Raw genomic sequence first — 14,635 nt, forward strand, 5'->3', positions numbered from 1 at the left:
TGTGTTCTTTTTGTATGTTTATGTCTTTTTAAGGGTTTATACAGTTTGAACTGTCCTTTCAGATTCCTTCCAACTCTGGAATCTTCTACCATCATTCTTAATTTCATAGCATTACTAAATCTCAGGGTTGGAAGAAATCTCAGTAACCATTTGGTCTTTTTTTTTTTTTTATCTGAGTAAGAGTCTTTTCTCAAATTTGTCTGTCAAGTGATCAGCCAGTCTTTGCTTTAAGACTTCATGATAGGCAGAAGCCACTTTTTCCCTATGTAATCCATTTCTACTTTTGGATAGCTCTGATGGGTAGAATATTTTTCCTTTTAAACAACATAATTTAAATAGGTAAAAAAAAAAATCTGAGAATGTCTCCATTATTTTTGCTTAAAAAAGCATTTACTTTACACCAAAAAGTTAGACCTGAATTTGGGTGTTTTGATTAAGTATTCTTTGTATTACATTATGTTCAAGTAGAGTACCGGACTTGAAGCTGAGAAAATCTTGTTTTAATTTTTCTGACACCTACCAGCTGTGTGGCCTTAGACAGGGTATTTCATCCCCTTAAGTCCTGAAGCACCTTTGTACTTACCTTCTGAAATCATACACCATAAACTCTGTGGGTGAAGAGAATATCTACAATAAGAGTCCCTCTACACTGATGTTCCCCCTAAAAAATATACACACATATGTATATTTTAAATGCATATGTATATTTAAAATTATATACCTATATCTCTTAGATCCTTTAGGTATTTGACTATTTCAGAGGATAATAACATTGATTTTAAAAAAATGCCATAATAATCTGTCATGTTCATTTTCTTACATTTTATATGTGTGTTTTATACAAGTAGATTTTATGTGCAGATTTCTTCACGATAGGTATTCTTTTTTTTTTAATGTATAAATTAGTTTTTTTCTTTTAAAATTAGAACTTGAATGAAAGATTCTATTTCAAAACTGACTGATTTTTTTAAATGAATCTCTCTTATTGTCTGTCATTCAGCTGAATTTAATGAATTTTTTTTTTTTGTGCATTTATAGGATCATAGATTAGATTTAAACTTAGAAAGAATGGTGGGGAGGGTATTTAGTCCAACCTTTCTTTTTACTGAAATGAAACTCAAGCGAAGAAAAGGAACTTGCCCAATGGTAAATGGAACAGATGGAGTTTGAAGTCATACACTTGATTCCAAGTTTATTGCTTTTCTCCACCGTATCATAATACCTCTCTCATATTTGTTGTCTGTCTTTTACTCTTCTTGCCAAATATGCCTGGTCTCCCTTCATTGGGAAAGTTAATACTTGCCAAGTACTGTTGGGAAGCTCTTTGCAAAATAAACAGTCCTATTTGGATGCTGAATCAGGTTCCCTGTTTACTCTCTTACTTTGCTTCCTCAGCTTTCCCTCTGGTCTGCCTCCTTGCACAGGTTACAGCTAGTTCACAGAGCCTTTTTGTCCATTCTGGCCTCTGGGTCAATAGTGAGTCTCCTCATTGATTCTTTCTCCAGTAAGAAGACAACTTTACTGGAAGAGTTGATGATAGGATGAGAATTGGGGTACTTTGTTGCTAGAATACCCTGCAGTAGTTCTCACACTAAAGCCTCTGGGAAATTGTAATTCTTTCTTAGAATAAATAAGATTGTTCCTGGGAACAGAGATAGCCTGAGAAGCTGGATATTGAATTGCTTTTTGAAGCCAAATATCTTTTATTTGTTTAGGGAAAAAATGTTGTTTTGTTTCTGGCTAATTGGCCTGTATTGAACCCTAAGCCTGACTTAGGGCTCAAGGTATCTAGGTACCTTAGGGGTCATGTAGTCCAAAACTTTTATTGACAGATGAGGAAATTGAGCTCTAGAAGAGGACAAGAAATTTGGCTGAAATCACATAGGTGGATCAAGTCAGAGCCAGTACTCAAACTAATGTTTCTTGGGATGTGGTTCAATACTATTCCCATTCCATCCCCAACATATCTGACCAACATTCATTTTTCACATGAGGATTACATGATTTTGTCAAAGGAAGAGGGATGGGGGTAGGGAAACCTATGACCTTACTGGAGTTTTTTTCCACACATGAATATCAACATTTCTAATCATCAAGTCCTTTGTCCCATTGGTAATATCATATTCATTCATTCATTCTCTCTCTCTCTCTCTCTCTCTCTCTCTCTCTCTCTCTCTCTCTCTCTCTCTCTCTCTCTCTCTCCCCTGAGGTTATTTTCTACTCTCTGTTTTAGTTCTTTTCAATCATGATTTCTTAAGTTCCTGGAGTCATAGTCATGTATAAAAACTTGGTTTTTACCAACTGAACTTCTAGGTGTTTTCTTAGTGAGATATTATTAAGATTACAAAAAAAAAAAAAACCATAAACACAACAACAACAAAAGCAGAAGTCTTTCCTTCTTTTCCCTTTCCTTCTATCCTTTCATCTCGTTTCAACAAACATTTATTAACAGTCTGTTGTGTGGAGAACATCATTCCAGAGAATAAAAATGCTAAAGAAGACAATAGTGTCTCATGGAGTTTACAATTTTATTAAGAGAATGTATGAGTCTACCCAAAAAAATATGGTAAAGAATAACAAAATTGCCTTGCTATTACTTAATTTCTCTAAAGAATAAAAAGAATAAAAAAATAAGAACAAGAAAAATGTACCTAACTGATGTTTGGATAGTCCTTTAAGATCATGGGATCCTAGCTCAGCCTAGAGCTGGGGAGGACTTCCAGGCAGCCCCCTTCCTCTGCAGATCTGGAAACTGACATTCAAGAAAAAGTGGCTTCCCAAAATCCATCTAGGCAGGGCTTGAATTCACTTCTGCTGACATTAGAGTTGATGCTATTCCCATATTTACTCTTTCTCAGAATAATACTGTGAGATAGATATTAGAAGTCCACTTTTGCCCATTATATGGAGGAGTAAGCAGATTGGGGTAATGACTAGCAGGCTTCCATAGTTACTAATTGTTGACTCCACAAATTGGAGTCAGCACCCCCATTTCAAGTCTACCCTCCCATGTGTGTAAATAGGATGCTTTGGAATGTTTGTGAGGAAGGAGAAGTGTTCCCAGGAGGGGGCGGGGATCAGGGATTGCCTTAAAGTAGCAGCAGCAATAGCAGCAGCAGCATTAGTAGCATCAGCAGCAGTAGCTCTAGCAGAAGCAGCACTATTACAGCACCAGTAGTAGCAGCAGCACTAGCAGTAGCAGCAGCAGCAGCTCTAGCAGAAGCAGCACTATTACAGCACCAGTAGTAGCAGCAGCACTAGCAGTAGCAGCAGCAGTAGCTCTAGCAGAAGCAGCACTATTACAGCAGCACTAGCAGTAGCAGCAACAGCAATAACTCTAGCAGCATCAGTAGCAGCAGCAGCAGCACTAGTTCCAGCACCAGTAGTAGCAGCAGCAGCAGCAGCACTAGTAGCAGCAGCAGCACTAGCAGCATAAGTAGCAGCAGCAGCACCACCACCAGCAACAGCAACAGTGTTTGAGCCTTAAAGAGTGGAAAGGAGTTTGACAAGGACACGCTATTGACATAAGGAAAACTCCATCAAAAGCACCATGGGGATGGAGCTTGGCTTCTGACTGGTGGGCTGAGAACAGGTCCTTGTGGTATAGTAAGGATGGAGGAGGGTGAGAGAGGGAGGTTGTGGAGGGCTCTGAATGCTAAACTAACAGGCCTGAATTTCATCCCATCAATCTTAGGGAAGCATCCCAAAGTTTTGAAAAGATGAGTGACATCACAATAGCTGTCAGTCACCAAGCTTTATTCCTTCTTACTTTGTGTTAAGATACAAGTCTAAGACAGACTTAGAGAATGAGGATCTAAGAGAAGTCAGTACAGCCTTCTGGGAGGGACAGTCACCTATATAAGCTTGGTTTTTGCTGACTTTGAATTGCTAGGTGGTTTTGTTAATGGGATATTATCAAGATTCCCTCTCCCCCCATACAAAAGTATACTTACAGGATGAAGCATAAATGAGAAATATTCTCTAAGGGAAGGCAGTCCAGTGAGAAGCCTGGGAAAGAGGTTTCTCTCTTGTAGAAGGTGGGATTTGAGCTGAGTGTTGGAAGAAGTTAGGAGGTGAGGAGAGAAGGCATTCCATGAATGGTACAGAGCCAGTTGCTCTGTATGCATGTATATATATATATGTGATATGTGCATGTTTAAGTATATATGTCATGCATGTGTATGATTATACATGTGCAAGTATATAAACATATGTGTATATATGTATAAGGGTATTTGTGTATATATATCTATGTAGATAAATAAATCTGTGTGTATATGCATATGTGTATTTAGATATATATTTGTCTAAATATATGCACATAAATATATATCTGTATGTAGATTTGTATATATCTATGTAAATGTATGTGTATGTATATATATATTTAAATATATGTGTGTAGATATATATGTGTCTAAATATATATGTAGATAGATATTTATATATAGCTATGTAAATATATGTGTGCACATATTCATGCATGTCTAAACAAACATGTATATAAACACACATTTATGCAATACACGTGTTTAAACATGTGTGAATATAAATATGTATATGCATATACACATGTTTACAAGTGTGTATGTATATATAGATAAATGTGTATGTATATTTTAAAATATATATGTATGTAGACATGTGTATATGGATGGTATGCATATATGTAAATATATATGTGTGTATGTTTAAATATGTGTATGTAAATATGTGTGTGTGTGTGTTTATGTATGTGTACCCATACACATACTACATCTGTGCAAGATAAAAACTACTCTGCCAGTATTCTTAGGGATATGTTAGGTTTGGAGTTGCTGTAAAACATCTCGTGTAAAGATATCTAGAAGACAGATGGAAATTTGGGGTTGTAGCTCAGTACCAAGTTTTGGATAGGATTTGGGGGGGCATTATCTCTGTAGAAGTCTCTTCTGTACCTCATCTGTATTTGTAATTACCGCTTTGGCCATTAAACCTACCTTTCTTCTCATGGCTTACCTGGGAATAAAATCTTGCATTGTCTCCCTTACAAAAATATTGTACATTTTTAAGACCGTATATAAATGTCAGTTTTGTTTTATTTTGCTTTTTAATCAATGCTTTATGGAATGCTCATTCTGGCACTGGCAAACTCCCTTATATTCTCCTTTCTTCATAAACACGAAGTCCACTTTTTGTGTTTTCTCTGATGATGTCTCTTCCTTTGTAACTTGCTCCATTAGAGAAAGCTAGCCTCTCCCCCAATATCCACAGCATTAGGGCCTTTGGTCCTTCTCCATTTTGCAGACTGTCTCCTTACCTCCAGGAAATCCACACACCTTCTTCCTTCATCTTCCTGGGGGAGTTATCATCCACCTTGATTCTCCATCTCTGACCCTTGACCTCATATGTCCTTACCCAGTGCAGTGGATATGGTGTCAAGCTTGGAGCTAGGGAAAACTGAGTTCAAATCTGGCCTCAGACACTTACTAGTTGTGTGACCTTTTTTGCCTCCATAAAATGGGGATAATGATAGCACTCACATCCTAGGGCTGCTTTGAGGATCAAATGAAATTATAATTACAAAGTGCTTAGCACAGAGTGCTTGGCACATAATAATAAATACTGTGTAAACTTTAGTTATCATCATCATCTCCTCCCAGTGCTCTACTGTGGGCATACCTTGGAGCTCATTATAATAGGGCTGTAGATTTAGAACTGAGAGTTATCTAATCCAATCCTCTCATTTTACAAATGAGGGACCCAAATCCTGGAGAGTTTTTAAGTGACTTGTTTAGGATTACACAGGGAATGCATGGCAGAACTGGGATTTGAATCTAGTTCCTCAGACTCCAGATCCAGCACTTTTACTCATGGAGCCATGTTGTTTTCTCTTGGAATAGTTCCATCATTTAATATTTCCTTTTAAAATTTTCCTCTCTGACCACAATTCTTATATTTCTACTTATCATAGTAAGTTTAATTCAGTAGACATTCATAAAGTGCCTACTGTGTGGAATATACTATACTTGGTATTTGCAGATTTAAAAGTTAAAATAGCAAAAAAGTTTCTGCCCTCAGTGAATTTATATTCTACTGGACAAGGGATGCTATTATTACATAGATATATGCAAGATGATTTGAGGAGAAAAGCATACCAACTATTGGAGAAGGGGAGGATTAGAAAAGGCTGAGAGCTTGCTCTTCAGGCCTCTGGCCTTTTATCCCTGCCCAGGGCCTGCCATCTCTCAATTGTCTTGAGGTTTCCCTTCCTTTCCTGCCCAGAATGGACTTGAGAATCAGCTATTTCAGCCCTTTTGCTAAAATTCTGTACCATCATTCTTCCTTAACCTCTTCCTTACTAATTAAAAGGATCCTTGGGGGTCATCTAGTTTCATCTTTTCATTTTATAGAGGGAGATTTATTGACTTTCCCAAGTGACACAGGTAGGAAGTAATTTGTTTCTAGAGCCAACATAGATCACTGCCTTTCCCTAATTATGGCTTTCTTTTCTGCTTTTCTGTCTTGTGTCTGCTTTTTCTGTTCCAAATGGACTGAGGTTGCTGGGGAAAAAAATCATAAAATTATGCTGATTGGTCCTGCTACTAATGAATGCTGTTGTCATCCTTGACATTTACATTGTGCTTGCTGTTTAGCCTCTGCTGGGCCCTCACTGCTGCTCAGCAAACTGTATTCCATCATTGCATGAAGTTCAGATGGAAAGAAGGAGTAATTATATCTCAGACTTCAGGACCCTTTGCCAAAACAGAGTGGTATTTGTCCTATAGCATTCCATGTGTGAAAGCAAGCAATTCTGTTTCACTTAGTAGGCGGGATGTTGTCCCTTGGCTAAATTCTTTGTTTCTAAAGACTTGATGTCATTGGTTACTTTCCCAAACTTACCCATATTAATCTAATTTTCATGCATACATAATACTTGTATTGAATAGGTTGAGTGTTGTGTTTGCTGATATCATCATCCCTGGATCCTCTGATTTTGTATTTCACTAGAAATTGGCTAAATGAGAGAAAGCACATTTTAAAATGATTTCCATTTAATTACAAGGGTAGAGGGGTTATGAATTTGCTTAGAAATTCATGCTAATTTTTGTCAGTTCTACTTACTTTTAAATTTTATTTCATTTTTTTCAGTTAACACAAATCTGTTTTTCCCTAATAGGGGGAAAAAAATAAGGGAACTCAAGACCCTTATAACAGATATGTTTAGCCAAGCAAAACTAATTCCTACATTAGCCACGTTCAATAAATGTTATTTCTGCACCCTGAGTCCATTACCTTTCTGTCAGAAGATGGGCAAGATGGGCAACATGTTTCATCATTAGCTCTTTAGAATCATACTTGATTAGATAATTTTATTTTATTCAGGTGAGCAACCATGAATGAAGGCTTGCCTCTATGCCTGGTTTTAATGTGTTCCTCAAAAGCAATGACATTCAAAAAGGTAGTAAGATTAATAATAATGATGGTAGTAATCACTAGTATTCATATAGCACTTAAAAATCTGCAAAATATATTGCATACATGATCTCATTTTTTTCCAACAACAACTCTGGGAGGTGCGTGTTATGTTATCAACATGCACCTCCTAGAGTTGTTGTTAAAATAAAATTTAAATTTTGCACTTTTTAAAAAAAAAGTGCTTTTTAAAGCATATTTAAAAGATGCTTACTGTATATCTGGCCATGTGCTGAGCTCTGGGAACACCAATTCAACTATAACAAGGGGGTGTCCCATATGGCTCACAAGGAGGGAGGAGTAGATCCATCTGTCACATTCACCTCTTCCATCTACCCTTCCCCAAGGGTGACTTTAATTACTGCAGGGAGAGGAAGTAGGAGGTTGGAGTGGTCATTGGCCGGCCATTCTGTGCTGCTCAGAAAGAGCAGGGGTGCAAGATTAGAATTTTATCTATCTGCTTCCTTAAGTATTGTTAGTCTAGATGTCATTTTCAGGTTCAAGCTAAACTCATGACAGTTATTTCTTAAGGAGGAAGGAGGACCCAAAGTCTTAGACCCAAAAAACAGCTCATGTTGTATCTTGTCAAATGGCAGATCAGAGAGACATCGTTCAATCACTTCTATCTTTTGCACTAGTCTCTTTCCATTTGCATGGGACCCTTCCTTCCTCTTCCCTTTTTTTCAGGGCCTGGTCTGCCTTCAGGGATAGGAGAGAAATGAGACAAGTTCTTAGTGCTGTTAATGACCTCTTGAAGTCATCAGGAAAAGATTAACTAACTGCCACTGGGTTACATCTCAGAGATTCTGGAGCTCCAGCTATTATTATACAAATCCCTTCTCTGTTCCCCACTGTCCATTCCCTTATTCCTATTTTTTCGACCCCCTTGCAGGTTTAAAGCATAACATTATACTCTAAAGATGCTCAAGCTTTTTCATGGGTAATAAAGTTGCTTTCATCTCAAATCTTTCCTTTTTTTGTTCCTTTTATATTTTGGCTCTTAGGGAGAACTGGCTGCCTCCTGATGACAGCTTCTCTTGCCAAATTCTCCAGCCCTAGTTGCACTTTCATATGTTCCCCAACTCACTATTTGAGGTGGAAAAGTTGGAATACTCTTTACTCTCCATTATTACATCAGGCTATTCCTCTACCACAATGATCTGTTGATGTCAATCTTAAATATATGGTGTATATTTTCCATGCAAAAAAAAAAAAATTGTCCATGTTGAGTTCCTTGAAATTGAACTAACAGATTTCTTAAGTGGTAAGGAATTGTAAATTGAGATGCCCATCAACTGGGGAATGTCTGAGCAAGTTGTGATATAAGTTATGATGAAATGTTAATGTACTATAAAAAATGGTGAACAGATTGACTTTACAAAAACATGAAAAAACTTGCACAAAATAATAGTAAAATGAGCAGAACCAAGAGAATACTGTATACAGTAACCTCTCTTCATTTGAGGATAACTATCTACTACTCAATCAGAATTTTGGTAGTTGTTGTCTACTGATTTATAGGATACTCCTCTTCTTTATTTTAAAAATATATTTTATTTATTTCATTAAACATTTCTCAATTACATGTAAATAATTTTAAAAAATATTTAAAAAAGCATGAATTCCAAATTCTCTCTCCCCCTCTCTTTTCTCCCACCTCCTTGAGAAAACAAGCAATTTGATATTATTTACATATAATTTACATATAAAGTTATTTACATATTAAGCAAAACATTTCTATATTAATCATAATGTAAAAGAAAACACAGACCAAAAAAAAAAGGAAAATAAAAATTTAAAAGTTCGCTTCTGTAGGCATTCAGAGTTCATTAGTTTTCACTCTGGAGATGGATAGCATGTTTCATCATGGGGTCTTTTGGAATTGGCTTGCATCATTATCTTGATAAGTATAATTAAGTCTTTTACAATTGACTATCCTTATAATATTACTGTTACTGTGTACAGTGTTCTCCTAATTCTGCTCACTTTACTTTAATGAGTTCATTAGTTATTTCAGGTTTTTCTTAAACCATTCTGCTCACTTCTTTTTTTTCCCCCCTTTTTTGTGAGGGATTAAAAGGGAGAGACTCCTGCTCATTTCTTTTTTCCCCTTCTTTTTTGGGGAACTAAGAAGGAGAGACTCAATGAGAGTCATTTGTTCCCCCTTTTCTTCCATCTGTCATCTATCTATCTGTGTTACATTTTGAGGTCTGAGTTTTTCCCCTCTCTTCCAATCCTACATTAGAGAAGCCTAAGATTTGACACAGTTGTATATGTGAAACCATACAATACATACTTCCATATATCAGTTCTTTCTCTGAAGGTGGATACATCATAGGTCCTTTGTAATCAATTTGAATATTCATGTTATTCAGAGTAGCCATCACCCACAAATGCTCTACTTCCAGGTTTATAAACTGAAATTTTCCTATTTAATCACAATTTATTATTATTCTATTTCCCTCATCTATCTAGAAATCCCAAACCTTGTTCTTTGTCCACACCGATCCCTCCCCATTTGACCCTCGATCCCATGACCACCTTATTCTTTCCCAGGCCATTTCCCCCAGAGCAGCTACATTTTCCTTTCTTGCATAACAAACCCTTAATGAACCAGTTCAACTCAATGCTGTTTTTTGTTGTTGTTGAATTTCTTGCTTGCTTGTACTATTTCCTTCAGCCCTGACTCTAATTGCTGACATTATTCCTATTCGTACTGCTGAATGAAGCTAGATAAACTCACACAATTGTTCTGACTGGGTCCACTACAGATTTATATTATGTGATTTCAACAAGCCCTTACCTCTGTAGGCAGTCTTTTTGTACCTACCTTATTGACTTACTATTCCATTCACCAAAATGACTTTCCCAAATCTTTTCTTCCATCTTTAAATTTTTCATAGTTCTCCTTCCTTCTATCTTCTTATTTGACAACCTTATTTATTATTTCACTGAAAAATGGAAACCATTGGCCAGATAATTTCCTCTTCTTCACACCTCTTCAACCTACATCTTATGCCTTTTGCTTTTGTTTCCTTGTTCTTCACCCCTTCTCAAAGGAGATGGCCCTTCTCCTTCCCAAGGCACAAATGATCCCACTGCATCTCTTCCTCTCCAGCAGATTGCTTCCTCAATTGTGATTTCTCTATTGGGCCCTCTTCTCTTATTTTCTCCCTCTATTCCATTTCCTTGGTGATCTCTTTGGCTCCTATGGCTTGTTCCCTTGCTTTCTCTCTCTATTCCCTTTTCCCTTCTCATTGTTAGATAAAAGAGATGTAAAAGAAATAAAAAGAAAGAAATAGGATTAAATATAGGGTTCGGGTAGCACAAGAAAAAAGAAGTCATTCTAGGAAAGGTTGGAATATTTTTTATGTGTAACTGGGAAAATAAAAATACTAAATTAAAAAACAAAATGCTTGTTTCCTTACCTTCTCCCTCCATCCCCCATTTAGGACTAAATGCAGGATTCGGCTAGCACAAGAAAAAAGAAATCATTCCAGGGAAGGTTGGAATAGCTTTTTATTTTGATTTAGGAAAGTAGGAGTTTGAAAATAAGGAAGAGAATGTTCTGTGTTCTGGAGATGTTATAACATGGTATGTGTTTAAAGGAACGTTTTGAAAGTATGAAGAACAGAATGCCCTCCTTGACGTTCAATAAATGTTTATTAGAGCTAATAATAAGTTGAACAGAGTAAGTAGCTGTAGGGAAGGCCCATCTGTGTATTTTAACAGTTCACTTTCTGACTTCTCTTTTCTCTAAAAGAGATCATCTTTAAGTGAAACCCAAGTGTTGTTTCTGGGCAATACCTGAGTAATTTTTAAACTACCTACAAAGTCAGCGTGTACTTGACGATGTCACCAGACATTTAGGCCCTTCTGATCTCTTGCTACATGTAGTGCGGAAAATATAAAATAAGAGATCAAGAAAGGTTGGTCAGTCATGAGATTGTGCATCCTGTGCATCCTCGGGATGTCTATTCATCACCTGCCATTATTCTCTTTAGACCTCTAGGTCCGATTGTCTGACCTGCTGGCGTGTCCAACAGACCCACTGACCTTGATGTGGGCCCCTCTGTTGAATTCTTAGGAGTAATGGGCCTTTTTAGTTGTCTTGTCCCCCTCACTTAGAGGGGCAGTTCTTTGAATGTATAGATTAAAAAAAAAACCTTCTATTTATATTTCAGATATTGGGTACAGTTCTTGATATATAGTAAACAATTTATAAATGATTTTTCATTAACCATCCATTCACTCTTTTCTTTATCCCAGTGTCCTGTTAACTGTGTTTCAAGGGGGTATTGCAGGGATAATGATCTCAGAGTCAGAATTTCTTCTCTATTACTTATTAGAACAAGACTCAGACTCTCTTGGAGGATCAAGAAAACTACATGAGATTGAATTGCTAAATTATAAATTATAATAATCTGATCTGGAGGGAGATCAGCAGAAATCACAGACCCTTTGTATATCTGTGTGCAGCTGTGGGGGCTCAGTGGATAGAATGCCAAGCCTCAAGGCAGGAACTCAAGTCATGAATTCAAATCCAGCCTCAGGCACTTAATAGCTACATGATCCTAAGCAAGTTTGTATGTTTCCTCATTGGTAAATGAGCTGGAGAAGAAAATGGCAATTCACTCGTTTCTTTACTAACGGAAGTTCAAATGGGCTCACAAAGACTCAGACATGATTGAAAAATAACAAGAGCAGCTGTGTTCACACCTTTCTTCCAAGAGAACTTTTTCCAAATATTTTCTGTAACTTTTTCAAATTTTTTGATGTATTTGTACAATGATTTTTTAAAAAGCATTTTATTTGTCTTGTCTCATTTGAGCTTCAGAGCAGCCTTGGAAAGTAGGTATTAATTGCTTAATTACTAGAGATATTAATTTGCATTCTTTCTCTGAAAATAAGGAGCACACACACACACACACACACACACACACAGAGAAAGAGAGAGATTCCTTTTCTCATACTTTTTGAGCTTTGGTAGCACCTATGAAATCTTGTGCCAATGTCTTTTTTTTTTTTAATAGTATTTTATTTTTTCAAATACATGTAGATAGTTTTCAACATTCACCTTTGCAAAAACCTTGTGTTTCAGATCTTTTTCCCTCTACTCCTCCCTAAGCAATCTGACACAGATTAAACACGTTCAGTTCTTCTAAACATTATTTCCACAGTTGTGCAAGAAAAATCAGATCAAAAGAAAAAAAACACAAGAAAAAACAATAAACAACAATAACAAAAAGTAAAAATACTATGTTGTGGTCCATGTTCAGTCCCTACAGGCTCTCTGGATACAGATGGCTTTCTCCATCCCAAGTCTATTAGAAATGTCTTGAATCCATCTCATTGTTGAAAAGAGCCACATCCATCAGAATTGTAGTTGCCATGCACAATGTTTTCTTGGTTCTGCTCACTTTGCTTTGTATCAGTTCATTTAAGTCTTTTCAGGCTTTTATAAAATCAGGCTGCTCATCATATTTCCAGTCTTGAATCTGGTGTTACCTCTGTGCCATAGTGAAATATGGTCAGGTTTAAAGTGGAAAAAAAGATGAACTGATAAGTATCATTGGTCCACATGTAAAAAGAAGGAAATGAAAGAATAGGAAGGAGTTTCATCTTAGAATTGTTGGTGATAGATCATCCAAGGATTGAGTAAAAATAAATTTCTCTAAATGATTTGCAGCAATCATCTTCATCTTTGATCTTGCTTGATTTTCAGATGATTTGTATTTTCAGATTTGTGTTAATTGGGCTTTAAAAAATTACTTCATTGCCCTCATTTCTCTTTTTTAACTTACAGGAGGAAAAAAAGAAGTTTGACAAAGAGACAGAAAAGAACTATAGCCTTTTGGATAAACATCTGAACCTCTCAGCTAAAAAGAAAGATGCTCATTTACAAGAGGTATTTATTCATTTCTCTCCCACTGTATTCCAAGAATGTATGAGTCTTTTTACTTCTGTTGGTGATTTTTCTTTTGGAAGTAAAATAAACCTTTCTTAGTGCTTAGAACTACAAATGTGTAGATGATGGGAAAACTTGAAGCCATTAATAATGAGTCATCACCAGAAACAGAAGAAAGAGGTGTGTTTTTTTTCAGGGAAAAGAGGACATAAATCAGTAGAACATTTTGTGCTTGGCTCTACCAATACTTATGTAGGTTTACAAAGCAATAAAATATGGTTTTGCTGGGTGTTTCTGTATCTGTGTTTCTGTCTCTCTCTGTGTTCCTTATTTACACAGAAGGAATGATAATACCTCAATTTCAAAATTAAAAAAAAATTTAGAAGCCATTAAAATGAAAATAAGGATACAATGATACTTTATGAAATGGCTAATGAACAGACTCTCAGATGTATTTATAGGGAAATCAACTGAAAATGCCCATAATTTCAGTGCCTTCCCTCTATTAATTATTTCCCTTTTATCTTATATAGCTTGATTTGTGTGTATTTGCATGTTGTCTCCTCTATCAGAATTTAAGCTCATTGAGGATGGGGAATGTCTTTTGGATTTTTTTGTTTTTTTGTAGCCCTAGTGATCAGTCACAGTGCCTGAAAAATAATAGGTGCTCCATAAATGTTGATTGATTGATAGAATAATTTTTTGGATTCAAGAGCTAAGAAGGAATATTCTTATTTAAAAAAATTAAGATTTGTAGGGATTTTTTTCTTTGTATGTTTCATATATTCCCTTCCCCCCTATATCTCTTCCACTCCCTCAAAGCAATGCCTTGTAACAAAGAATATTTTTAAAAAGATACAGAAGGGGAAAAAAACCCAGGAAAATGGATCAATACATTGAAAAAATATGATATCATATGTACTGTTACATAGCTATGGACAGAGTAGAATAAGGTCCATTCTTATATCTTTTTTTTAAGATAAACATATTTTTAAAAATAACATTGTAACATTCAATTTTGAATTTTTTTTTTTGGTGGCTATTGTTCTTTCCCTTACATAGATGTAGTTAATTGTGCATATTGCTTTTCTGGCTCTGCTTACCTCATTTTGCATCTGTTCATATAAATCTTCTCATGCTTTTCTCTTTCTGATTGTTGTTTCTTATCCCATTGTGTTTGTTTCTCCATTTTCTGATCTCTGGGCTCCTATTTGGTTTTTAGGTCATTTTGTTATCACAAAGAGTTCTGTTATAAATATTTTGTCAGTGACT

The 14,635-nt window shown here is 36.0% G+C and overlaps 1 protein-coding gene across 2 annotated transcripts in view; it reads left to right on the forward strand.

Annotated features, from left to right (window-relative positions):
* The window catches only part of ARHGAP10 (Rho GTPase activating protein 10), a 345,140-nt gene that overhangs the window by 128,838 nt on the left and 201,667 nt on the right, over nt 1-14,635 (forward strand). For both annotated transcript variants that reach the window (XM_051966160.1, XM_051966161.1), the window contains exon 5: nt 13,262-13,363. In XM_051966160.1, coding sequence (XP_051822120.1) covers nt 13,262-13,363 — 102 coding nt within the window. The remainder of the gene's footprint in view (nt 1-13,261; nt 13,364-14,635) is intronic.

This window comes from Antechinus flavipes, chromosome 6, assembly GCF_016432865.1.
Source record: "Antechinus flavipes isolate AdamAnt ecotype Samford, QLD, Australia chromosome 6, AdamAnt_v2, whole genome shotgun sequence".
Classification (NCBI taxonomy): domain Eukaryota; kingdom Metazoa; phylum Chordata; class Mammalia; order Dasyuromorphia; family Dasyuridae; genus Antechinus; species Antechinus flavipes.